Raw genomic sequence first — 24,824 nt, 5'->3', positions numbered from 1 at the left:
GGACATGGAGCAGGAGCTGATGGGACCAGCAGCACCCATCAGCTGCCCCAGCGTGGGGACAGGAGGATGCTATGTGCCCCGTGCCCCACTCACCTGTGCTACCATGTGCCCTGGCTGCAGCTTTGGTGTTCCCTGCATCTTCCTGCCTCCTCCACTGTTGTCTGGGTCCTGAGCAGGGCACTGTAGCCTCAGCACAGTCCCTGCATTGTCCATTTCCCCTTGGATCACCTTGAGTTTCTGTAACTGCCTGCTATGTTCTTGTGTCCCAATAAAGCCCTGTGGTGCTGCATGTGAACCTCTCTTCTTTTCCTTTCTCCTCAGCCTCCTGTGGGAGCAGCACTCCCTGGTGTGCAGGGTTAAGTGATCACAGCATCTGTACCGTTCCATGTCCTTTCAGTCTGTAGAATGGGAGTTCAACTGAAATCCTTTAGGCATGCACAGTGCTAATGAATATTTGTTTGGCAATGCACAAGTCATTATCTTCCCCAGGATTTAGAATGGGAAGTGTAATCGTTATTGCTCTGAAGATTTCCTGTCGCCTCAAAGGCCCCCTAATCACCATGTAATTTAGAAACTCACCACCCCCTAATTACAGCATTCCTATGCACACATAGGAAGAATCATACTATTCTCCCTCTAATTTTCCTTTATCTAATATTTTTATTATTAGTTATGGATATTTTTTTACTGCAAATTGCTCTTCATAGTGTGAAAGATGAGTCAGAACAATAATATCAGAGATTGCTGAGGATTTATGAGGTCCACAAAAGAGCAGGAGATGAAAGGTCATGCTGCTTGCAAGACAGGATTGGTTTTCCCCACTGTCTGTTAGCTAGGAATGAATATTCAATATTGTACTGAAAGAAATGTGGTTAGGGAAAACACCCCATCAGAAAAAAGGGAGTTTTAATCATTACTTATGTTTTAAATGTCCTTGCTATCTGGTATGGTCTGATTCATATGAAGATCTACTTGGCACTGACAACTTGTCACACTGACAAATTTCTTCCAGAGAGAGATATAAAGAAGAGAGAAAAAAACAACAGAGGAGTGTGTTGTTTATGATGCATCATGAGTTTAATGAGCAAGAAGTAGAACAACAGGTAAAAAAATGAACAGCATAAGAAAGCAATAGTTTTCAATGTGGATTAAACTAATCTCCTAATTCAAGGCAATGCTTTACAGCAGGACAGCCAACTCCTAGTGCAACTATATGTTACATTTTTCACCTCAGAGAAAGGCATTGGATCAGAAATGCCAAGCTACTGCAGTCCCATGAGCTCAGAGCAAAGCTGAGGGTGGTCAGCAAGCATAGGGCTGTGGTCACAAACTCAGTCCTGCATCTGGATCAAGCTTTCAAGCTTCTGGTTGTTATTTCATCTGTGCTTTCTGCATGAGGCTTAGCATGGCCCACAGCTCCCACGGCGCTTGTATCGGCGGTAGGACCTCCCGTAAAGGCCCCCCAGACCCGAATAGCTGAGGATCCCAAGTCCTGAGGAGCTGCCAGAGGAGATGGGGACCCCCGCTGCACTGAGAACATCCCCCACAGCTGCAGAGGCTGAGGATCCCACAGTGGTGCTCTGGGGGAAGGAGCTGAGGATGGGTCCTGGCAGGGTCACCATCACAGGAGAGGGCTGGATGATGTAGGTGGAGTCCTGGCACTGGCGCACACAGGGCTCAGTGCAGCTGTTGGCCAATGGGGTTGGGCCACAGGAGGTGGGAGCACACAGGTCATAGCAGGACATTTCTCTGGGCTGGAGGTAAATCTAAAACACAGAGAAGGCGGTAAGAAAGAAGTTGTAATTACAATCACATGACTGAGCTCCTGAGACAGTGGAGAGTACCAGAAACTCACTAAAGACTGTGGGAAACAAGATGCATTCTTAGGTTGAAAGAAGACCATAGTGAGACCCAAATTCCTGTGCCCTACAGAAGAGATCATAAGGGGCACCTCCACATATCCAGAGCAGTCTGGGAGCTCATTTCTCTCAACACACTTCAAGATGCCTGGTATCTGTAGGAGGTAGGAAGAGGGGACATCTTTATGATCCTCTTGTCCTGGAAAGCCAGGAGATTCTTCACAACCACTTCTACTTTCTCAGTTATTTCTGTACGCAGATTTTAATGTCTTGGACTAGAATGCACCAGTGACTCACTGAAAAATGAATGTGAAGTCTTGTCCCCAGCAAATACAACGCCTCAAAGCTGCTCTTCCCTACAGAAAGTTGCTCTCAGCTCCCCTCCATGCAAGGATCATAGAATCATAGAATGACTTGGATTGGAAGGGACCTCAAGGATGATCAAGGTCCAACAGCCCTGCCACAGGCAGGACCACCAACCTCCATACCTAATACTAGAACAGGCTCCCCAGGGTCCCATCCAATGTGGCCTTGAACACCTCCAGGGATGGGACATCCACAACCTCTGTGGGCTGCTGTTCCAGCACCTCACCACTCTCACAGTAAAGAACTTCCCCTAACATCCAGCCTAAATCTTCCCTCCTTCAACTTCAAACCATTTCCCTTTGTCCTGCCATTATCTACCCTGGTCAAGAGTTGACTCCCCTCCTGTTTGTAGGCTCCCTTTAGGTACTGAAAGGGGTGAAGAGGATAAACTTTATACAGCTATGAACAAGCCAATGCACAAAAATAAAATAACACAAATGCAACAATTCAAAACAGAGAAAGGCAGTGGATTCAGACTTACCCTTTCACCGAGGAGAATAAAAGAGAAAAAGTGGATGGCAGTGACTTCCACAGCGCTGGTTTTTATACTGTGTCCCGAGTGTCTGAGGACCTGAGATGTACTTTGTGCATGAAGCCACTTACCAGCCAATTGCTAAAGATGTCTTGTATGCAAACCATTCCTAGCTGATGATGCACTTCTTCTTCACTGTTGCCTTGTTTTAATTTCATAAAGTATGTGTTCCACTATAGAAGTTTCTTTTATCTTAAAACCTTCTGAGCTCTGTTAATTCCTGGCCAGATGAACTGATTCACCTCAGCTACTAAGGAAGAAATTTTGCATCCTAAACATGATCTGTGCAGCATACATCATTTGACACAGATGAATATGTTTATCAGGAAAGATGCATGGGATAATCACCCCATGAACCCACTCCTTCCACTTCATGAAGTCTATAAGTCACTGAGACATCCGTAGCTACAACTCTGAACCAAACTGATTTTCACTCCAGCAGCTGCACAAAGAAGATAATATCCATTATCCAGAAGATAATGTTTCTACAGAAAGCACTTGGCAGTGCTGACTGCACTTTGCCAGACTCAAAGGTACTTCCTGGGAAACAGCTGATCCAAGGGAAAATGTTGTTTTACTTCCTTGACTCAGGATGAAAGAGCATCAGCAGTTTGACCTGTTCATTTAATATTAAACTGTTGCATTTCCATGAAGGGATTTGAGACGCTGGTCTTCAATTTGGAGACTGTCAAAGTCCTTCATCTCGGGATTTGGCAATTTGAGCTTTATTCCTATGTCAGACTCCAGGAAAAACAATTCAGGTCAAATTGAGGGTGCGTGTGGGTTTTTGGTGCTAAAAGTTCTGCACAGCTTAACTTTGCAATAATTAAAGTTGCCATTTTTACATTTGCTGGTATAGTATTTTCTTCCCTTATTGTGTCTTGCACTATTATACAAAATTATACTCCAAATTAATGGTCGCTACCTACAGAAGTGTATAATATTCTTTCTTCTTCCCTTGAAAGCAAATAACTTTGTCTTCATTTTGCATGCTCTTAAAGAACATTGCAATTTGCAACATTTCAATTTCTTTTTCAAAGACAATTTCTAGATTAAAAAGTAATTGCATACAATGTATAAGAAGACTTTAAGGCAGAGGTTGGTGCTGTAATCTCTCCACTCCAGAGACATGTAAATTGTGTCTAAACTGTGAGTATCTCCATCAGAATCTCCTGGGAAATAAATGCTGATTGCACAGTTTTGAAGAACAAAGGTCTTCAGCATTCACAACAGATTACCATCAATGGCTCAGACATGCAAATAGTGTATTAGCAGAAAATTTGAAGGCGTGCTGCATCATTTGAACACTAGCAGTGTTTGAAATTTGTGACAAGTATGGATGGTGATTTTCCCAAACTACAGCACATTCTGTGACTTCAGAAGTTAGAGTCAGTTCATCTCTTCCTTGACCTTTGAAGAGCTATTTGCCTCAAAAACCCATGCTTCAAAACGTCATTCCAACTATCAGTCACTGGATGTCCATAATTGTGTGATAACATTACCCATACTGTCCCCATTAATGACATTACTGCCTGCAGCTCCTCTATCCCTTGAGTTTTTGTCCAATACAATGTTAAAATACACATTCCTTGGTAACAACTATCTAGTGATCATTATTGAAGCAAGTATTTCTGAAAAACAAGCTCATCAAAAGGTATGGGGATGATGAAAGAGTCACAGATTCTCTCCTGATGGTGATCATGTGTCAAATGTGCCTCTCTGGTTCAATCTTCTCATCCCAGGAGCTGAAGACTTTGGGATATTTCTCAGTGGAATATTACAAAGCAAATCTAAACTTCACTGTCACTGATCAGGGATGAAATTATGCACTATGGTCTTCAATTAAAATTTCTTGCTGCAAAATTGAATGCCATGAAGCAGTGTGACCAAAATGCTGAAGAGCAGACAAAATTCCAAACCAAACTGAATTTTTGACTCATCCACTTCTCAAGAAAGTGGAGTTGGTGTAGTGGAGCCAGGGATACTCAAAGGATACAAACCATAAAGATGAGAGACACCACAGATTGTGGTTTTCATCTACAGCAGGATAAGTCCAGGCAATAAACATAAGCAGTAAACAGAACAATTTCACTGGTGGGAACACAGCCATATGCAAAAAGGAAGAATAATAAATTAATTTAAAGTTAAGGCAGGACTGGTTAGTAAAAGTGCAAGAACACCCCGGGTCCTTCAGGGAGCCTCAGAAACCAATGGAAGCTTTGCCATTAAGAACCATTCTACGTCTTATCCCTGTAAGCACAGAGGTACTGTAATTTTTGCCTTTAGTGTCACAGAGTTTGGTATCAAAATACAACTTCCCTGACTGTGATAGCAAAGACAGTGTCCTGCTTCCTTCTATGGGAAGAAATCCTTCCAGTTGTTCTGTGGCAGATCAACAGACACGGGTTTATAAATCTAGGAGGAATGACTGTGTTTTGTTCAGAGCACAAAAGATGATTACATCGATCCCAGTCTAATGTGGGATGACATTTCTAATGTGGTAACAGTTTCAGAAGCAGCTTGTATTACCTAGAAGGTTTCTCTGTAACACTAAGATCCAGCTCACATTCTGCAGCAGAGAATAACACTTTTCAAATGTTGGGATTGAGCCAAATTTTTGCTTCATAAATTTTATTTCAAAGATGGAAGTTTGAAACAAGGAAACAAGCGGATAATGCACACTCAAGGATTTTTATTTCTTAAAGGAATGAGCATTGTAGCAGACCATTCTGAATACACAGAGATCCCAACCTTGGAAAGACTCCATGTGAACATGTGCATGTGTCAGTCCCTCTGCACTGGGCGTCAATGAGATGAAAGTATAACAGAGAACTGCAAGGGATTATAGCTGTAGAAGAATGTATTTTGGGGAGAAGAAATGATATTGCTTTTCCACTTGGATATGTCGAAGTTACTTTAACTACAGTGCCTCAGCCACTTGGATATAGAGCAACCATAACTCCTCTATGGGGTTTGGATAGGCAGATTGACCTGTATAAGAGAAGTCACTTTGCTGCAACTACAGATGAAGGATAACTACTCTGGGATATGTCCAGTTTGATCAAGCAATTGCTCCAGCTGAGAGAGCAAAAAATGAAATCATATTGCACACTTAATTCCCACCAAACTTCTGCTGTATTATAATATCAAACTGCTCAATTTCCATTCTCCTCTGTTGTTAATTAAGAAAACCTGCTCCTTGGAATTATAGATTCTTTCATGGGACTGATGAATCTCCTTTAATTTAGCTCCAGTAATGACTGTAGTCAATATAACTTTGTCAACATCTTTCTCTGGCCTTAATTACAGTTCAGCATCAGAATGCATAGACAGACTCCAAACAAGAGATTTATTTCACAGATGCATAGGGAAACAGGACACTGAATCATCCTGAGCCTTCAGGTAGAACTTTTCAGGCTCTGGGAACAAAGCTCCTCATGTCCAAAGACCACATTTATTACAACTCAGACAGCCATGCTTGAACAAAGCAAAGCCAGACATTTTCCAGATTTACAAGGCACAACACACAGCAATACCTAAAGTCACAACCAGAAAGAGCTGGAACTTCCAATCCTTTCATTGATTTCTTCCAGACGTGTTTCCCAGGCCAGCAAACATCAGTGGCCAATTCCTTTGTAAGAACATCGCATCACCTCTCCTCCCTCACCTCCAACACTTCCTGTGATCTGCAGGAGGCTCTGGATTGCTCAGAGGGTTACACCATCCCACCTTCCCCCTTAGCAAGCTCAGATGCTCCCAAGGACAGCAATAAGCACTCCTTTATCTTAAAGGTCCCCTCATTATTCTCACTGGTAGAGCAAAGAACGTCACCATCTTCTTCCAGGTTGGTGAGCAAGTGGAGAACAGTTAAGTGGAAGTGGATCTTCAGAAGAAGATTTATCCCATTTATTTCCAGTGTTCCTCATCCCTGTAGACTTTCCTGCTGTATCTCTATCCCTCTGCCCGCTTTTCTGTGTACATCTTCTTATTTATTATGACTACAGAAGGATAAGGAGAAATACGATCTCCTTCATGGGCTTCTCCCTGAAATTGTACTTGGCCACATAGCACTGAATGGGAACTCTCCCCTTTTCTCAAGCAAGCCCGTTCCTCCTTTCTCGTTCCTCTTCAAGAAATTCCATATCAAAACTAACAATGTTTCATAGAAGAGTGATATCAAAATATTTAAAAGGCTTGTCTGCACCTCCATGGTGCAATAGATAGAGCGTATTTAAAGAAAGTAAGCAGTACTTGCTAGCTTATAACATTTCCTGCTTCTGCTACAATAGGAGGCATACACATTGTAAGGGAACTCTGTTTATTTCTAGCCTTTGAAATTATTTTCTTGTGGTAGGTTTACTGTATAAGCACAAAATAAAAACTCCATCCACAATTGAAATCTGAATCATCCTCCTTTAGCAATTGACTTGGAGTTATTTGCACAGTGGTTTCTGGCACAGATGAGTTGCAAACGAACCTGTTTCACCACAGACAGGTTGGAAAATGGGCTGGGAGTAGAAAGAAATTCAGGCAGACTCGCAGTATAATGCAGCACTAATTTAATGAGGCTGAGGCATGGAAGGAAGCAATGTAAAATGTAAGGAATATATTTCCAGAGTCCGATAAGGACAGCACCCACTCATCTCTCTTACAATGATATATTCAGGAAAATGAGATCTTCCTTCTTTATGATTTAAATGGACTGTACTACTTCAGCCATGCAGAACAACTCGTAATAATTACATATTTTACCTAATCATTGTCAAATACAAAAAAAAACCACACACACACACACAAAGTAGAAGAGAACAAGATATGATCAGAAATATAAAGTAAAGCATAACAAAAGACAAGCAAAGGCCTGATTTTAGGGGATGCCAAGCTCTCACAGCTCCACTAACTTCAGGCAGAATTGTGGGTGTCTAACAACACGTAACCATGGCCAGGAGCTCTCTCCCACATCGAGTCATGCTTCAGTATTTCTGGTCACTTCTTCCTGCTTGCTCCTCGTGCTCTAGCACGGCCCATTGAAGCCACTGCGGTAGGTGTTGTAGCGACGGTAGGGCCGGCTGTACCCGCTTCCCAGACTGGGATAACCAAAGCTCCCAAATCCCAAGGAGCTGCCAGAGGAGATAGGGACTCCTCCTGCACTGAGAGCACTCCCAACAGCTGCAGATGCTGTGGATCCCACGGTGGTATTCTGGGGGAAGGAGCTGAGGATGGGTCCGGGCAGAGTGACCACCACGGGAGAGGGCTGGATCACCACTGTGGAGTCCTGGCACTGGCGTACACAGGCCTCGTTGCAGCTGTTGGCCAGTGGGGTTGGGCCACAGGGAGTGGGAGCACACAGGTCATAGCAGGACATTTCTCTGGGGCGGAGGTAAATCTGAAACAGAGAGAAGGAAAAAAATGCAATACAAGAACTGGATGAAACCCTTCCTGAATATAGCAAACTTGCAAGAGATTGCATGGGGAGCAAGATGATATTTTTGCTCCAGAGTACTTTCAAATCAGGGTTGAGTTGGCATTTCCTTTAAGGAGACTGCTGGGGAAGGTAACACTAATGCATCTTGCTCTGTCACTTACCCTGAAGCCTCCGTGGTTAGTAAACTCACCCAGGAATCGGGGCATGTGGTGCTGCTGAAAACCTCGACGTTCCCATTGCAGAGAATGCCCTAACCACATGGCCATAATGCTACCCTGGAAAAAGGGAACTTTCAACACCTCCTCTTGCAGCTGTGGCTGCACATAGGATAAGTATGTGTGTCCTAGAGAAATAGAGCCTCCAGATGAAGGTTCTCAGCTGGGCCAGGTGAGACCTGGCTTGTTACTGCTGATCCAAAGCTTATGTATTTGCTAAACATCCAGAAATGACAAGCGTCCTATCCAGTGCTCAAACAGCAGATAATTTTTCCTTTTTCCTTCATATCCCATGCTTTCATACAAGTCCCATCTAAGAGGTCCCTTCTCCCAATTTGAAGAAACTGGAAAATACAAGCCGACTACTTGAAATTTTTTGACAAGAACTGGCAGGGCAGGCAGCTGAGTTCAGGAACTACTTTTTGTCTTGCTATTAACATAAAAATCATCAGCAGAAGTTACAGTAGAAATCTGTCTGCAGATGTTTGCTGCATGGGGAGGAGTTGGTTCATGGGCACTCTTTGCCTGCACAATTGCTATGAGGTGAGTTTCACAGACAGACATGGACTGAGGCTTTCTTCATGAAGAACTGGCAACCCAGGACAGTAAAGGATAAAATGCAGTATTGAACCCCTTTTTTTTGCTGTTAACATCTGACCATAGATAAATTTCCTATTAACTTGGGTCTGATTCCCCCATTCCATGATTTTTGTAACAGACCACCAACAGAAAACTTCCTCTTTCATATGAAAATCCCTCTCAGCTTCCTCTCTGCCAAAAAAAAATAATAAGCTGCATGTATGTCAACAGTACAACCATCAAGGCAAGAATTCAATGTACAGAAAGAGAATAAACGAGTTCAGACTTACCCTACTGTCCAAGGCAAAGAAGAGAAGAGAAATGAATAGAAGGACTATGAGTTGCTCAGGTTTTTATACTTCATCCCAAGTTGCCCAACAACTTGGGACGTTCTTTGTGCATGAAATTATTTATGAGCTGGTACTGATTATGTGTTTTTTTGCCTCAGTATTTGTGCTTATTACTGCTTTGCTTCCTTATCTTGGGGCATGTATATCTGACCGCAGGTTTCTTTCATCTCAAAATATTCTGTGCCAAGTTAATTTCTGGTAACATTAGAATAATTAATTCAGAATTTATCCGGCCTTGAAAACACTTTGGGATCTGCCTGGTGTCATTATAGTAGATTAAGCAGAATTTGCATAATGTAGCACCGTGGACAAGCCCTCCTCTGCAAGGTAAATGCTGTTGCAAATCATGATGGATTTTAGCTTTTGTGAGTGGGAAGCCAGTCCATGAGCAGCTGTAGTTGGGAGAGTGCAGATGCTCTAAGGGAGAAAGGAGAGTTTTCCAGAAAATGGCAAGGAACACAATTCACACCCAATTCAGGCACAAAAGTGAGAGAAGAAAGCGTGAGTAGTGCAAGGGGAAGGGCTGTGAAAAACTCAGTGAGAGTTGAGAGGGACTGAAAAGAGTTAGAACTTTCTGCAAAGGCCATGTACATAGAAAAGCTTTTAAGTTGCTGATTCTTTGACATGGAAAAAATCTTGTCAAATGAGATATTATCAAGCTATTGTATTTCTGTGGAAGACTCAGAAGTAAAATCTTATACAGAATCTTGCTTGTCTGTCTCCAGTTAAGGGCTGTTAGGAGCTTTATATCCAGAGAGTCCATAAATACATCTCAATTCTTATCTCAGACCTCATCACATCCACAGCCGCTTTTAGATTAACTTCCATATAGGTGAACATGTTACCATTTGTTCTCAAGGAAGAGTCTTGCAAAAGATAAGACTTTGCAAAACTCAGACTGCAGAAACAGTCACACACAACATTTCTTCCTTCCATAACACTGCATTGACTTCTGCTGCCCCTGCAGAGCCTGGTGCATGGTGTTAGACCAGTGGCAGCCAACCGGAGAAGCGTCAGAAATATATGAAACCTCAGTAAATTCTTCACTTGTAAGCTTTTCTGGACTTTGAAAAGAAATTAGCTTCTTCTATAGGAAAAGTTTGTAGGATAAAAAGTAAAGGGGTAAAATACATAAATGATCCTTGGCACAGAGATTGGCACTCAGGTCTTTGCTCTCCTAGCACTTCAATTACTGAGACATGTAAATCATCACTAAATTATAAGTGTCTTTGGAAGATCCCCTGGGAACAGAAACTTGTTTGGCTTGGTCAGATGTTCCTCAGAACTTCAAAGTTTATCAGAAACTTTTATTAAAACTCCAGGCATGCAAAGTATTATGTTATGTGAAGCTTAAGATATGTGACCTGTGCTTGAATTTTCATATCTCTCTTATAATAATCTATTATCAAGATTTGGAAGTATAGACCAGTCATTGGCTTCTAAAATTTGTGCCACTGTTCTGGGTGGCAGGATTGATGGCTATTTTATTTTTAATTAAAAATAGTTCATGATTGGTGTCAAGTCATCTCATATTCCAAAGAGATTCTCAAAGAAATGACTCTCGCCTTTTTTTGGCCTTGCCAACCATGGCCACTCCTCAGAACTTCTCTGTAATCTAAGGAAATAGCAAGGTTTTTCAAAGAGAATATCCTCTGGTATGTAGCACTCATTTGGGGAATTAATTTGCACGACAACATTAGCCTCAGATAATTTTCAGAAATTATTTTGTTCTTTTTTCCAACCTCTACTTGGAAATAAAGAATTCTTTCAATATCAGACTCAGAGTTTAGAAAAGGACCTAAAGATATTTTCAGAGATGTCTGTGACCTTCCTTGAAAGTGATTGCAATAATTGGTGTTCTGAGACCAACCACTTCACTGCACAGTCTGAATGACTTCATCTCCTGATCTTTGGGCTGAATTAAAGTGAGTGAATCAGAAGTTCACAGCTGTTTTTATATGATCAAGGACAGGTCTATATATTCATATTATAATTAAAAGTTTTTGCATAATGTGAGAACATCCTCCTGAGACACCTGTGAGCAACTAAATGTCTGAAGAGAAGCCCTTCATCAAAAGGGAAATGGAATCTTACTCACAGTAATCCCTGTGGAATGGCTCCAGACACACAAGTGACCCAAAATCTGCACATGAAGACACAGACACATGGCAAACAGAGCAGTTTCCCTGATGGGAAGAGATGCAATAACATCTGAGTTATAATTAATTACCTTGTTCAAAAGAAAGAGGTTCTGAGCAGCTGAACAAATGTACAGCGCTCTTTACAGCACAGAACCCTCCCGTGCAGCCCCTTATCTCACTGTCCACAATGGGTTTGATTGTTCTCTCTTTAACTTCAGACCCCAATCTTAGTTGACTGTGCTAATACTAATGTTTATTGACAGTATGACCAAACAGTCTGCACCTCCATTTGAAACTCACCCAGTAAATTAGGAGACCTGGTTCCAGGACATTGGCAGTGAATTCTGATAATACCCTCATGGTGCCAGGCATTGCTGGCTTAGTGCTTACAACAGGAAATGTATTTGAATGTTAAGGTCCATTTGTTCAGTCAGACTGGGTATCTCTGCAATGTATTGCTGCCATGTGTTGTTTGATGCAGATGGATGAATAATATGCACTGTGTGTTTAATTTGGGGTCATTGGGTATAGGCAGAACCTCCAATATAAGCTTCATCATTTCAACTTGTGCTGCCCCTGAAGGCAGAAGCATTCAGATGTAAGTAGATATATACAGTCCTCAGAGTTCCTACCTATTTCATACATAGATGTTTTCATTGTTAATGTTAGGGTTAGGGTTAGGGTTAGGGTGAGGGTTAGGGTTATTCAAATATTGCTATAAAGGACTTTAAAATCACAAAAGTTTGAGGTTTTGTTTTGCATTGTACTGCGGTCTAATGAGCTTAAACAATTGATGATATAGTTTCTCTTTTTCTCCAAAAAAAAAAAGACTGCAAATAATGACTGCACAGATATCCATGGAGTTTTTCTGCAAAAGGATGGCCTGTGGTGGTGGTGTTGTACCAGGATTCAGTGGGAACAGTGGAAAACAACAGCATCAAAAATGATTTCATGCTGTAGGGAAGAGCTTGTTTACTCAGCAGGGCTTCTGAGGAGTACCACACCCACACTGGGTGGGCTTTGGTTGCTTTCCAAAAAGTGTTTGAATATTTTTTTTTCAAATGTAGATGTTTAATTACATTTTAAATTCTAATAGTGTAATTAGCATTTCTCTACCCATGGCCCTGTGCTGGATCCACCTGCCTTGCAGCCACCAGGACAAGGGGGTTGCTATCATCACTGGGTAGAAATACTTTTCACAATTCAGCATTTATTTGTGCCAGGGGTTATGTGAGACCTCACTGCAATTATATGCCAGGTCCCTGATTTTATGTTTATTTTCATTAGTCATTTAGGAAGGAAACAATCATGGCATACATGCTTGGAGCTGGAGATGCAGGAGGAACGCAAACATTTAAATCTTTTCCATCTCAGTAAGAAGAGGTGAATTTCCATACTGCAAATAAACTAAAGTTACAGACAACACCATGGGGTGAACATTCAGCATGTCATTTAACTCCAGAGCCGCCTGCAGTCAACGAATGTATGCAAATACCTCTGCCAAACCCAACATTTTCAGCATGATCTCATGGAGATCTGCACAGACGAACTAGGAGCTCTGTCTGCATTAGGAATCCCACTTCTTCACTGAAGCAGCCTTGGATAAGGTGGCATTGATTACAAAATAGTATTCAATATGATCTATGGGGGGAACTAGGTTTCCTTTTAGGGCACAGTTCTCCCCAAAGAGCACAATGTTTCTCAGAGCATGGTCAGCAGAGAGACTTTCTGATGAACAAAACAGATTCAAGAACAAGCAGTTTATGTGCAAGTCTTTATCTCTGTGGTGAAAGCCAGATTTGGGGAAGGAAATCTAGGAAGTCTATCACACCAATCTATTCTGTATACACACCTCTTCTACGTGTCTGCTTTGCGCATACACACACAAACACACACGCACATACACACACTACTACACACTACTGCAGAGTATTTTCCTCGTATCTATAAGGAAGCCAAAGTTTCCTTAGAAACTGTAGAAATGCTGTCTTGGCATAGAAGTAGTAACCCAACATGAAATCATAGCATTTAATTACTGAAAGTAAACAGATATATGGTCAGAAACTTTATCAAGAGCAGGCTGCTCATGGGCATAAGACAGCCAACAAGCACCAGGAGACTTGTGTGATGCAGCATAACTTTAATGAGCAAGAAGTGGAATAAAAAAGTACAAAGTAAAAGCACATCAAGGATTCAGGAAGACAAAAGCTGATGTGTCTTTTCATCCTAGGTTTTGTTTTTTAGTGCTACCATGTACTGAAACAATAAAGTCTCACATATAGGAAAAAAAGTTCATTAGAAATATGAAGAATCCAAAATATAAGACAAGCAAAGGCTTGATTTTAGGGGATGCCAAGCTCTCACAGCTCCACTAACTTCAGGCAGAATTGTGGGTGTCTAACAACACGTAACCATGGCCAGGAGCTCTCTCCCACATCGAGTCATGCTTCAGTATTTCTGGTCACTTCTTCCTGCCTGCTCCTCGTGCTCTAGCATGGCCCATTGAAGCCACTGCGGTAGGTGTTGTAGCGACGGTAGGGCCGGCTGTACCCACTTCCCAGACTGGGATAACCAAAGCTCCCAAATCCCAAGGAGCTGCCGGAGGTGATGGGCACTCCCTCAGAGCTGAGGGTGCTGCCCACAGCAGCGGAGGTGGAGGATCCCACAGCAGTGTTCTGGGGGAAGGAGCTGAGGATGGGTCCAGGCAAGGTCACCACCACTGGCGGTGGTTGGATGATGTAGGTGGACTCCTGGCACTGCTGGGCACAGGGCTCGTTGCAGCTGTTGGCCAGTGGGGTTGGGCCACAGGGGGTGGAAGCACACAGATCGTTTGAGGACATGTCTGCAGGATGGAGAGTTGTCTGAAATACAGGACCAGAAAGCACATGCAATAGAAGCACTTTGTTCAATTTACAAAACTCAGATATGGGGTTAACAGATATGGAAGTAAAGAGACAGGGTGGCTAAATGGTAACTATTTCTTAGATCAAAACCCACAGTGAGCTGTCTGAATACCACATAGAGACTTCTCTTCTTCTCAAAGTTGCCAGAGCTGCTGGCCTCTGAACTCTGCTGCTGATCATATAAGTCCCCCCCTGAACCCACACAGTGAACCCTTTGGGGTTTCCCTCTCCCTAGCCCTCTAGATGGAATCACTGCAGGTATCATGGGAGATGGAGGACAGCAGCTGGAGGTGCAGGCAGGGCTGGAAATGCTGAACTTTATCATGACACTTATCTTGGTTTAGTGCCTTCGTGCCCAGCCAGAAGCATTTGCAAAACTGTAGAAAAGTGTTTTAGAAGCACCTTCTTCTCCCAAAAGTTTAATGAGCAGAACAGGCCAACATAGAGTAGGAAAAAAAGGATTGTTTTCTCAACAAGTTTTGCCCAAATTCATTTTCAGTGAGGCTTCTAGAACCCATCTCTCCTGCCTGTGGAAAAGAGGATTTGAGATATATTCTGGAACTCATACCAGATTTATCTGTTGGCTAGTTCCAATATCTTAAGACAAGACTACATGTTCTCAGCCACATCATTTATTACTAGTCCTTTAGTGCTATTCCCTTCATACCAGCCTCTAAAACGACGCATGGAGATGCATGTTTTAAGGGTATTGCCAGTATCTAAGTCTTGCCTTGTTACACCCTGCTTCACAAATAAATAAAACTTTTCTATTTGGCAGAAATATGCCTTTCAAATTTTCCTCTCCAAAAGGAAAAGAAAAAAGAACCAAGCAATATTTATAAAGGAATAAGAACAACAAAAAGTGGTCATCAAAGTAACATTTAGCATTTAAAAAGACTTTGGGTAGATTCAGACTTACCTGTTCACCTGGCGAATAGGACAAGAGAAGAGGATGGAATAGCCTTGTATTCTATAGGCTTTTATACTGCATTCTAGATTGCCTGCAGACCTAAGACATATGCTATGCATGAAATTATTTAATGATCCATACTTTGGCATGCAAAATCCTCCAAATAGGTTAACTCTTTTTTTCCCTCCCTCCCCCCCCCTCTCCCCCGCCTCCCCCTCCAAATGTCTTCTGGTATTTCTTTATTTTTCCCCTCCCCTTATTATGCTCACATTCCAGTACAGAAAAAGACTTTCATCTTTACCAATGTGCACCCATCCTTGGAAGACTGTGGTGATTCATTTCAATTTCAGCAATAATTATACTGTTTCCTAGGGCCAATGTACATTTTATGTTTCACTTTAGTCATCAAAACACTGCTTAAGGGAAGTGTACAGGATGTATAGTCCTTATTCAGGACTTCACTTCTATTGGTGAATAATCATTAAGCTCTGAGGTGGGAGCCTGTGTTCAGTTCATGAGTATTTCCATGTCAAGGGCTCAGTCTGACCACAAGACGAGATGCATAATAAATATTCCCAAATTTTGCATTTCTGCACTATTTCAATCCCAGACAGACATACAGCTGAGAAGCACCAGATTTCCATAAGTACTACAAGAGGTAAAGATAATTAAGACCAGTGAGAATTGCTGACCAGAGACAATAAAGCACTTTCTGACCCAAATTTTACTTCCAGTTTGTATGAACACAGCTGATGCATACACAAGTCTGCATTTTTTTACTTCTTTGTCCATGCAAAACTCTAGCAACCACAATCTAATGAAAAAATGCTGTGACTTGATCTTTTTATTTAGGGACACTTGTTGATTGCCTCTAATTTTCAATCTGATATCTGCATAGTGTTTCATCTGAAGAATCACCATCATTATTACATGAAACCCTACTAAGTCAAGGAGATGTGCAACAATCTTCACATCAAGTTAAGTACAAATATGGCTAATAAGCTTGCTTTGAACTATCGGTTCTTACAGGCAATGTTCTGTCTCAGCAGAACTACAGCATTGGTAGAAGTTGTACCTAGTAATTCAATTCTCTATTTTGTTCATCATTATGCGTTTTGTTTCACCTCTGCAATCAACAGTGACCTGCAGAAAAGACCTGCATGCATAAAAATTATTCCAAGAGCCGGACCAGTTCTCCTCCCTTAATACCTCCATCCCCCAGCAAGAAATGTGAATTAATTCTAAAAGAAGGGTGTATCACTGTACATGGGTTGGTCTCAATCTTCAGAAGAGCAAAGGACTTCAAAGTTCAGAACAGATTTTCACTAATGGCTCAAATATGCAAAGTTTTGTGCTACTTACATCACAAGGTACACAACAGGATCTCAGCTCTCACGCTGGCTGGCTACAAACCTGATCTCAAGGCGTGTGAGTCAAGATAACTCAAAGGATACACACCTTCAGAAAGCTATTATTCTATTAAAAAAATGGTCATCTATGTTTAAAAAATATCTGTAAATTCCTACAGTTGAATAAGTCTCTACCAAAAAAGGTAATCTCCTTCCCTATGCTTACAATTTCCCTCCCTTGCCAGAAAATCTCTATGTCACATACTACTTGAATTTATTTTATAGATTTTAAAAATATATGATTCTATGATTACAGAAACAATCTCATTAACCACCTCGGAACGTTTTCACTGATATTCTGCCAGTTTAGTCGGCACCCAGAGTTCACTTGGAAGGTTGAGGGCCATTGGATCTTGCTTTTTGCGTTGGCTAAGGTGGTGAACCATGACTTAACTGCTCTGACAGATGAGTTGGTGATGGCGTTTCAAATTCCACCCAATTAAAACCCTCTTGTGTAAGGAAGGGCAGAGTGCACTCATGGGGCTGAAGAACAAACAAATTGCCAAAGAGCTGACAAATTACTTACACAAATTGAAATTTGTATCATCTTTGTGTTGACTTCAGAGGTGTTGAGTGTAACAGTATGAGGCATTTAAATGATGAAAGAAGCTTTGAGGAGGGCTTTTCATCTGATGCCAGGATGAGATGAGACTGGTACATAAACAATAAGCGAAGCAATTTAACTGCTGGGAACAATTTAACTATTGGGGACAATTTAACCTGCTGCAACAGAATCTATGCGATTACTGGACTCATTCAAATGCCTCAAACATTCCCTGGCACGAGGACATCTCAATTTTTACCCCAAAAGCTGTTGCTTTAATAGCTTCAGTGGCTGTACAAATCTGGTTTTGACCTCAGGTACTTACTTCTAGCAGTAATAAAGTATGTTTCAATGAAAAGTAGAAGGAGGAATAAAAATAACAGAAGACTTGGGATATGATAAAAGCATACCTTTAATAACACTAAAGAATGGATTAAAATGCTGCAAAGCAATAGGTTTTGATATGGAAACACAAGCACATCTGATGGTGAAGTGTTCCACAGAGCTCTTTTTTCAGAGCAGGATGACACTTTGAAAATATAGTCCAATTTACTACTTAAAGTATGTTTAACACCAGGCAGTATCAAATACAGTGATGCGTAGCAGAACTACATACTTGATTAGAAATATAAAGTAGTCTAACAAGAACAGGGCCTCGCTGTAGGGAATAATTAACTCCCACAGCTCCACTAACTACAGGCAGAATTGTGGGTGTCCAACAACACGTAACCATGGCCAGGATCTCTCTCCCACATCGAGTCATGCTTCAGTATTTCTGGTCACTTCTTCCTGCCTGCTCCTCGTGCTCTAGCACGGCCCATTGAAGCCACTGCGGTAGGTGTTGTAGCGACGGTAGGGCCGGCTGTACTCGCTTCCCAGACTGGGATAACCAAAGCTCCCAAATCCCAAGGAGCTGCCAGAGGAGATAGGGACTCCTCCTGCACTGAGAGCACTCCCAACAGCTGCAGATGCTGTGGATCCCACGGTGGTATTCTGGGGGAAGGAGCTGAGGATGGGTCCGGGCAGAGTGACCACCACGGGAGAGGGCTGGATCACCACGCGGGAGTCCTGGCACTGGCGCACACAGGCCCCGTTGCAGCTTTTGGCCAGGGGGGTCGGACTGCAGGACATGGAAGGACATCTCTCATAGCACGACATGTCTACAGATGGAGGTGGACCTGAAATACAGGACCAGAAGTGAAAACAGCATAGGAGTCATATTGCAATTATGTTTCAGCTCAGGTACCAGGACCGCAGGAGTTTTCCTTGAGACTTTCCAAGAATCAAGTGAGGAACGAAAATAACTTCTTTACTTCAAGAAGATAGAGGCTGAAATTGTCCTTTCTCAGTCTTTGGTGATCCAATTGAACAGCTGGCAGAAGAACAAAATGATATGTACCTCTTTCATGACTTATACTTTAATATTTTTATTGTCTGTATGTCTGGAATACATACCTCAGGTATTAAAGGCATTGTAGAAGTAGTAATTATGAATAATTCCTAGCCACAAATGCACTTACAGTTAGAATTCACTAGACTGCTTGAAAATGAAGAATTATTTCCATGTTCTGACTTAACCTAAGAAGAGGTTTAAATTTCAATATGGTTTGGCATACTTGAAGCTTAGAAGTTTGGAAATCTGTCCCAGATGACATGTCCATAGATGTGCCATCCATGAGAAATCCAGGAGTTCCCTATGCATTATCTGTGCCCAGTTCCTGCACTCCCACAAACACAAATTTCACTATCATCTCCTATGCCCATCTCTGTTGGGTGCTCAGTTCTCTATATTTGTTATTCTGTTTCCTCATAGACTTCGAAACCATCTTCCTAAGCTTGAGGGAGATATCACATGCTGTAATTTCAAAACCCAGGCAGCTAGAATATTTTTATGATATCTGTGATGTTGAAGTCTATGGTGACTACTATAACAGAAGAAGGTTGAAGATATGGGCTTAGAACCACTATCCATATTGAACACTGTGATTACTTCTAATCTCAGTACGCAGCTTCTTTCTTTCCTCATTTAAAAAGTGGTATTTAGATCTAAGTCTTATGGTTCAACATAACTTAAGATCCACAAAACTCTTCTTTAAACCTTCCTATTTTCCTTTCTCTCCAACTATTTCTTCAAGTTTCTGGTTCCTTTTACCCTTCTGTTTCCCACTGCACACAGCAGTAGATTCATCGTAATGAAAACTGGAACACTGAAGAAGGCTTCCACAGCATAAACAACACATAACTCTTTTTTTCTGGACATTTCTGAAAATAAATATATTCACATCTCTTACAAACACCACTGTTTTCTCTTCATTTCAATCTTGTTGAAGCATTACAGGAGATGAATCATGTTCTTGAAGATGGAAAACGCACAGTTCTCCTTGAAAGATAACTAGACACACAGCTTTATGCATTTTACCTATTCTTTTTATTAATCTCTAGTATTATTAGTATTATTGTGATTTTCCAAGTCACTTAGCATACCTGAAAGCCCACATTTGAATATATAGAGAGAGACATATGGAAATATATATATATATTAGCATTTCAAAGTTCTGTATGGCCAGACCTCCAGAAATCCCTGCAATTCAAACAGTGAAAAAGCACTTCATAAAAAAAGCACCAACAATTGTGCCCCCACCCCCACCTCAATCCAACAACTAGCAAAATGGAGGAAAAAAGATAGTAATCAAATTTCTAGGAAGACAAGAATTCAGCAAGTAGAAAAAGAAAAGTAGATCTCAACTAACCTTGTTCACAAAAGAGAAAGAGGGAAGAGAAGTGGTAAGAGAGACCGTGAGTTGAGCTAACTTTTATACTGCACCTTGAATGGCCTGAGGACTACAGACATTCTTTGTACATGAAATTATTTACCAACAAGTATGTCCTGAATACAAAATGCTTCCAACTGAATAACTGCCTTTTTTTGACTGTTTATTACTGTTTTCCTTTCCTTATCTTCTGAAATGCATGTTCTGTCCTACAAGTTTCTCTCATCTTATAGAGTAATGGGCCAAATTTATTAGAGTGCTACCATTCAATCACAACAGAGTTTGTCCTCCAGTGTATGTCTCTGTCATCAGGATAAAGATTAAGGAAAATGTAGGAAATACATAATACATCATTCAGGTTTTTTTCTTTTATTACAAATGAGTCCAAGTCCTTAAATTCCGGTCTCCACTAATGTTTATGGAGCTCTGACTCCAGCTATGCATAAGAGCAATCAAGATTGAACTTATGTGTTTTCTCAAGGGTACCTAAAAAGGCACAATTAGATGCACAGCTGAAATGAAATCCCACTGAATCCAATGAGAAAGGACGAGATCCCTGCGTAAACCTACTCTAGGGAATCTGCACTGGCAGTTGCGGTTGAACTGGGTCTCCAGAGGCCCCTCCCAATACCTATGACTCAGATTTTGTGAAATTCAGAGAAAAATATTGCTATATAAAGCAGTATGATGAAGTATGCCAGCAGAAAACATTTCCAGTGTAAACTGGGATAATTCACATTCTTCAGTAGAGATTCAAATCTGTACAAGATTTTGCTTCTTCGCCATGGATGAAGCACAAAATTTAGGAGCGATCTTGTCTAATTGAGATGTTATCACACTCTTCCACTTTGGTATCTCAGTTTGAGGTGCAGCTGCTATCACCTGGAGGCATATGCAGACCAGTTCTGAACCTGATTTCTCAGGTCTTTCACAAAGAGAACTTATAACTCCCTTCTGTATCATCTCAGACCACAAATATGAATAGCATTTCCCAAATCATCTTGAGGACACACATGAATTTTAAATGATTTTTTAGTATTACCCTCACATGAGTTTAACTGTGGAGTCATTGTGGAAAAAACAACACAACAATTACCTGTTTGCCATCACATTTATTCCCCTTGCAACAGACTTCAGTATAGCAGTGATTATACTCCAGACTAGTGCAAGTTCGTTGCACAACTGGAATACATATTCACAATTTTACTGTTTTCTTTTTTTTAGCTTTAGTACTGTAGAGATATTCTATACAGTTATTCCTTTATCCACTGCACAAGATGCAAGGTTTGAGCCTCTCCTTGGAGAAGTTACTGAATATTGTGTGCGAGAACTCAGTGATATCTGGAAATAGAATTAATTTGGTCTTATGTTACTTAAGAAACTAAAGAAGAAAGTGTTCAGAATCCTTTGCCATTTCCATTAACAATGTGCATATTCATGTAATTAAGTTATCAAATTTCTCATGATGGACAATGAAGTTTGAACGCTCTCATCGTCCATTTATTGGGATATCTTTAAAATCTCCTATCCAAGATCATCTTTTGTCATCTAGGTTTATATAGTGTAGAAATTTGCAATTCAGTGGACTTTGTGAAAAATATCTCTGAACTATTGAAGAAAAATCAACCTTTTAACAAATTTTAAACAGTTTTTCCTATTTTAGTAACATTAGCTAAAGTGACCTGCATACACACTTAAGTAGTTCCCTCCCTTTTCAGACCTAAATAATGCTATCAAGCCATAAATAAATATGTTGCACCCATGTTTTTGACACACAAGTTCTCTGCAGCAGTAGGTATTTATTGGCAACCTGAATAATTAATTTTCTGTAAAGCATGCAACAACGGCCATAGATGTTGCTTTCAACACTTCTGTTCTTCCTTTCATTAATACAAGAGCTTCAATTTGGTATACTAACTCATTTCAAAACCCAGCTCTAAGATCACAGCAGTATTTTCGAAAAGACTCCTGAATTGTCTTCTGGTGGTGAACTGACTCCAGACTGGTCTGGCTGGCTCAAAGAAATCATCCAAGAGGGTTGGAACCCATCTCGGAATTATATACATATTTTTTAAAGAACGGTGAAAAAATTAGATGGCAATTGTACTTAACTAGGTCAGACAGAAAACCACACACAAGCTTTAATAAATGTCTTGGATTCAATCTTGGATTGTATTTCCAAGACACCTGCAAGCTAACAAATTGCTGAGGAGCAGGAAAGAAAGCTTCATTAGACTGCGCTTTGATTCATTTCACACTAACACTAAAGTATCAGAAATAAAAAGAATCCATAAACTGTGAAGATGAAAAGGTTTTAAATGGGTAGAGTATGTTTCTCACGCAATGCCAGGACAAAAGTAGACTGGAAAACTAAAAGCAGAATAATTTCATTATCAAGAAAAGATTCAGTTTGAAAAAACATACATGAAAACTAATTGGTTCATGCAATTGAGGATATCTCACTAGTCTTAAACAGCCTGAGAAGTTTGTAAAATTCCATAATCATACTTATTACATCCATTTCTCCAATCTTAACGTGCAAAGGGGACATGGATTTCAAGCTGACATTCACATTCTTCAGGAACTATCTAATGAAATGTTTAATAAAGGCTTTAACATCTTGCATAAACACTCCTTAGGGCCATAACATCCAAAGGTGGATTCATTCCAGGAGATATATTTATTTAAAACCAACCAGTGTTAATAAACAGACTTAAAGAAAGAAGACGAGGAACTTCTCCAAGCTCCCTCATTCACAGAATCATAAAATCACAAAGATTGGTAAAGACCTCCAAGATCATCTAGCCCAACCATCTACCTCCCACCAGTATTTTCCCACTAAACCATGTCCCTTAGTTCCACATCAAGACAAGCACCACAAAACAGACCATTCAGTATACGCCACTGCGGGACACAGGCCACTTGCCCAGGCTCCTCATTCTTCTGAAACACATTTATATATTCTTAATGCCACATGTCTATCACAGAAGACATCACCATGCCACCAAGAGCAAAAGCATTCCTGGATGTATATCAGTATTATCAGTGATTCCTCACAAATCTGAGTGAGTATCTACTTTCTTCAATCATACCAATTTTGTCAGGGTGACATAGATTCAAGTATACATCCTACTCAGTCTGATTATTCCTAAGCAGATAATTCCCTCACTCAACTGAGAATTTACAGTTTGATTACTGCACGGATTATTTTTTTCATATGATGGTATATTCCACCATAAAGAAAGAGAAACAAGGACTAAAAAAAAAGACAAACATAAAACAAGCTAAGATGCAACATCAGTTTAATGAAAAAGTTATGAAGTACTCTACAATAAAAAGCAAAATATAAGTTTACATGAAGGAAGGAAACCACTTAAACCATTCTAAATGAAGAACAGAAAGCAAGATTGATTTCCTAACACATGAATTAAGAACCCTAAACAGATAATTTATAAGCAGAGCATTAAATAAAACCAATCAGAAACCAAAATTTAAATGCACAAAAAAATGAACAAGAAAGTTTTTGAAAATGAAATATCCATCATTATTCCAATCAGAACAGGTTGGTAATTTATCTTGCATCTCTGCTTAACAGGAGGGCATAAGGGTGCTCAGCCCATCTGGAAACTTTGGCCAGCAGCTCCGTTTTCAGTCCGGTGCCTGACTTTGGGCTTCCACAGGGATAAGCTCATGGGAAATTGGAGTTGCCTTTAATAGGGCAGGCATCTCCTGCCAGAGAAGCGGCTGCCTAGGCCAGAGATGCCAAAGCCACCGGAGGAGATGGGAACTCCCTCCTCACTCAGGATGTTTCCAACAGCAGCAGATGCTGAAGATCCCACAGCGGTGTTCTGGGGGAAGGAGCTGAGGATGGGTCCGGGCAGGGTGACCACCACGGGAGAGGGCTGGATCACCACGCGGGAGTCCTGGCACTGGCGCACACAGGGCTCGTTGCAGCTGTTGGCCAGCGGGGTCGGGCCACAGGGACGGCACAGATCGTAGCAGGACATGGCTGTGGGATGGAGGTGGACCTGGAGAGAGGACAGTAAAAGACAGTCAGTGCAAGAAGCAGCCTGGTGGCCTGCTCACAAAGGGAGCAGGGACAGGTAATGCGAGGTGAGAGAGCGTCTTAGCAGCCCAGATCCCCGGAACCCCATCAGAGTCAGCGCAAGGCCTCTCCCACCTCCCCCAACACTGGCAAGCAGAACAGAGCTGGTGGGAGCACCAGCAAGGAGCAAGGCTCACACCAAGGCTTGCATAGAGGGAAAGGCACACTGGAAAACAGAAGAGCAAGAGGAGAAGCAGAGAAAGACGAGGGTGAGAAGAAGGCCGCTGCAGCTCACCTTGTTCACCAAGGAGGAGAAGGCAGGAGAAGTGGATGAGGGAGCCTGATGCCAGACTGGCTTTTATACCAATCTGGACTGCCCCAGGCCCAGAGGCAACCCACGTGTAAGTAGCTGTAGTAGGGCAAGCTCGTTTGTATGCAAAACAACACAATTATAGAAATTGATGGATTAATTCCCTTCCCTGCAACGCTCTCTTTTCATTTCCCCGTTCATGACAAGTCCATTTTGCTGTACAGGCTCCTTTCAAGTGACAGAATTAGAGGCCTAAGCATTTCTGAGGCAGGAACTCAAAAGCACAGGGAGAAGATGAAGGCAAGGGGAGGAGATGGCCAATGCTGTCAGCTGGTGATGGCCTCTCATTTTCCTACAACTTGCTTTAATGCTTTGCCCCAGTGTGTGAGGCCTCATTTCCTTGCAAGCATGGCCTTAAAGGTCAAACTTCCAACAAGGCTCGCATGCAAAGTCCAACACAGCCTT

At 41.4% G+C, this 24,824-nt stretch overlaps 3 protein-coding genes and 1 pseudogene across 3 annotated transcripts; all 4 read right to left on the bottom strand.

The window, feature by feature from the left end:
• Window positions 1-1,400: 1,400 nt before the first annotated feature.
• On the bottom strand, window positions 1,401-8,388 carry LOC109365196 (annotated as a pseudogene).
• Window positions 8,389-13,848: 5,460 nt separating this feature from the next.
• Window positions 13,849-14,321, bottom strand: LOC104917256 (feather keratin 1-like). Its single transcript, XM_031557814.1, has one exon. It carries the CDS (start codon window positions 14,305-14,307, stop codon window positions 13,957-13,959), a length of 351 nt encoding a protein of 116 aa, XP_031413674.1. The 5' UTR covers window positions 14,308-14,321; the 3' UTR covers window positions 13,849-13,956.
• Window positions 14,322-17,977: 3,656 nt separating this feature from the next.
• On the bottom strand, window positions 17,978-18,391 carry LOC104917255 (feather keratin 3-like). Its single transcript, XM_010728457.2, has one exon. The coding sequence runs from the start codon at window positions 18,389-18,391 to the stop codon at window positions 18,041-18,043; it is 351 nt and encodes a 116-aa protein (XP_010726759.1). The 3' UTR covers window positions 17,978-18,040.
• A 5,188-nt stretch (window positions 18,392-23,579) lies between these two features.
• LOC100544060 (feather keratin 2-like) lies at window positions 23,580-24,128 on the bottom strand. The gene has a single exon (XM_031557813.1). It carries the CDS (start codon window positions 24,009-24,011, stop codon window positions 23,715-23,717), a length of 297 nt encoding a protein of 98 aa, XP_031413673.1. The 5' UTR covers window positions 24,012-24,128; the 3' UTR covers window positions 23,580-23,714.
• Between the last annotated feature and the right edge of the window lie 696 nt (window positions 24,129-24,824).

The sequence above is a fragment of the Meleagris gallopavo genome, unplaced genomic scaffold, assembly GCF_000146605.3.
Source record: "Meleagris gallopavo isolate NT-WF06-2002-E0010 breed Aviagen turkey brand Nicholas breeding stock unplaced genomic scaffold, Turkey_5.1 ChrUn_random_7180001958070, whole genome shotgun sequence".
Classification (NCBI taxonomy): domain Eukaryota; kingdom Metazoa; phylum Chordata; class Aves; order Galliformes; family Phasianidae; genus Meleagris; species Meleagris gallopavo.
This window is presented reverse-complemented; position numbering and strand designations above follow the sequence as displayed.

Coding starts and splice junctions, on each gene's coding strand:
- LOC104917256 (XM_031557814.1), bottom strand. CDS start 14,307: ATGTCCTCAAACGATCTGTGTGCTTCCACCCCCTGTGGCCCAACCCCA.
- LOC100544060 (XM_031557813.1), bottom strand. CDS start 24,011: ATGTCCTGCTACGATCTGTGCCGTCCCTGTGGCCCGACCCCGCTGGCC.
- LOC104917255 (XM_010728457.2), bottom strand. CDS start 18,391: ATGTCGTGCTATGAGAGATGTCCTTCCATGTCCTGCAGTCCGACCCCC.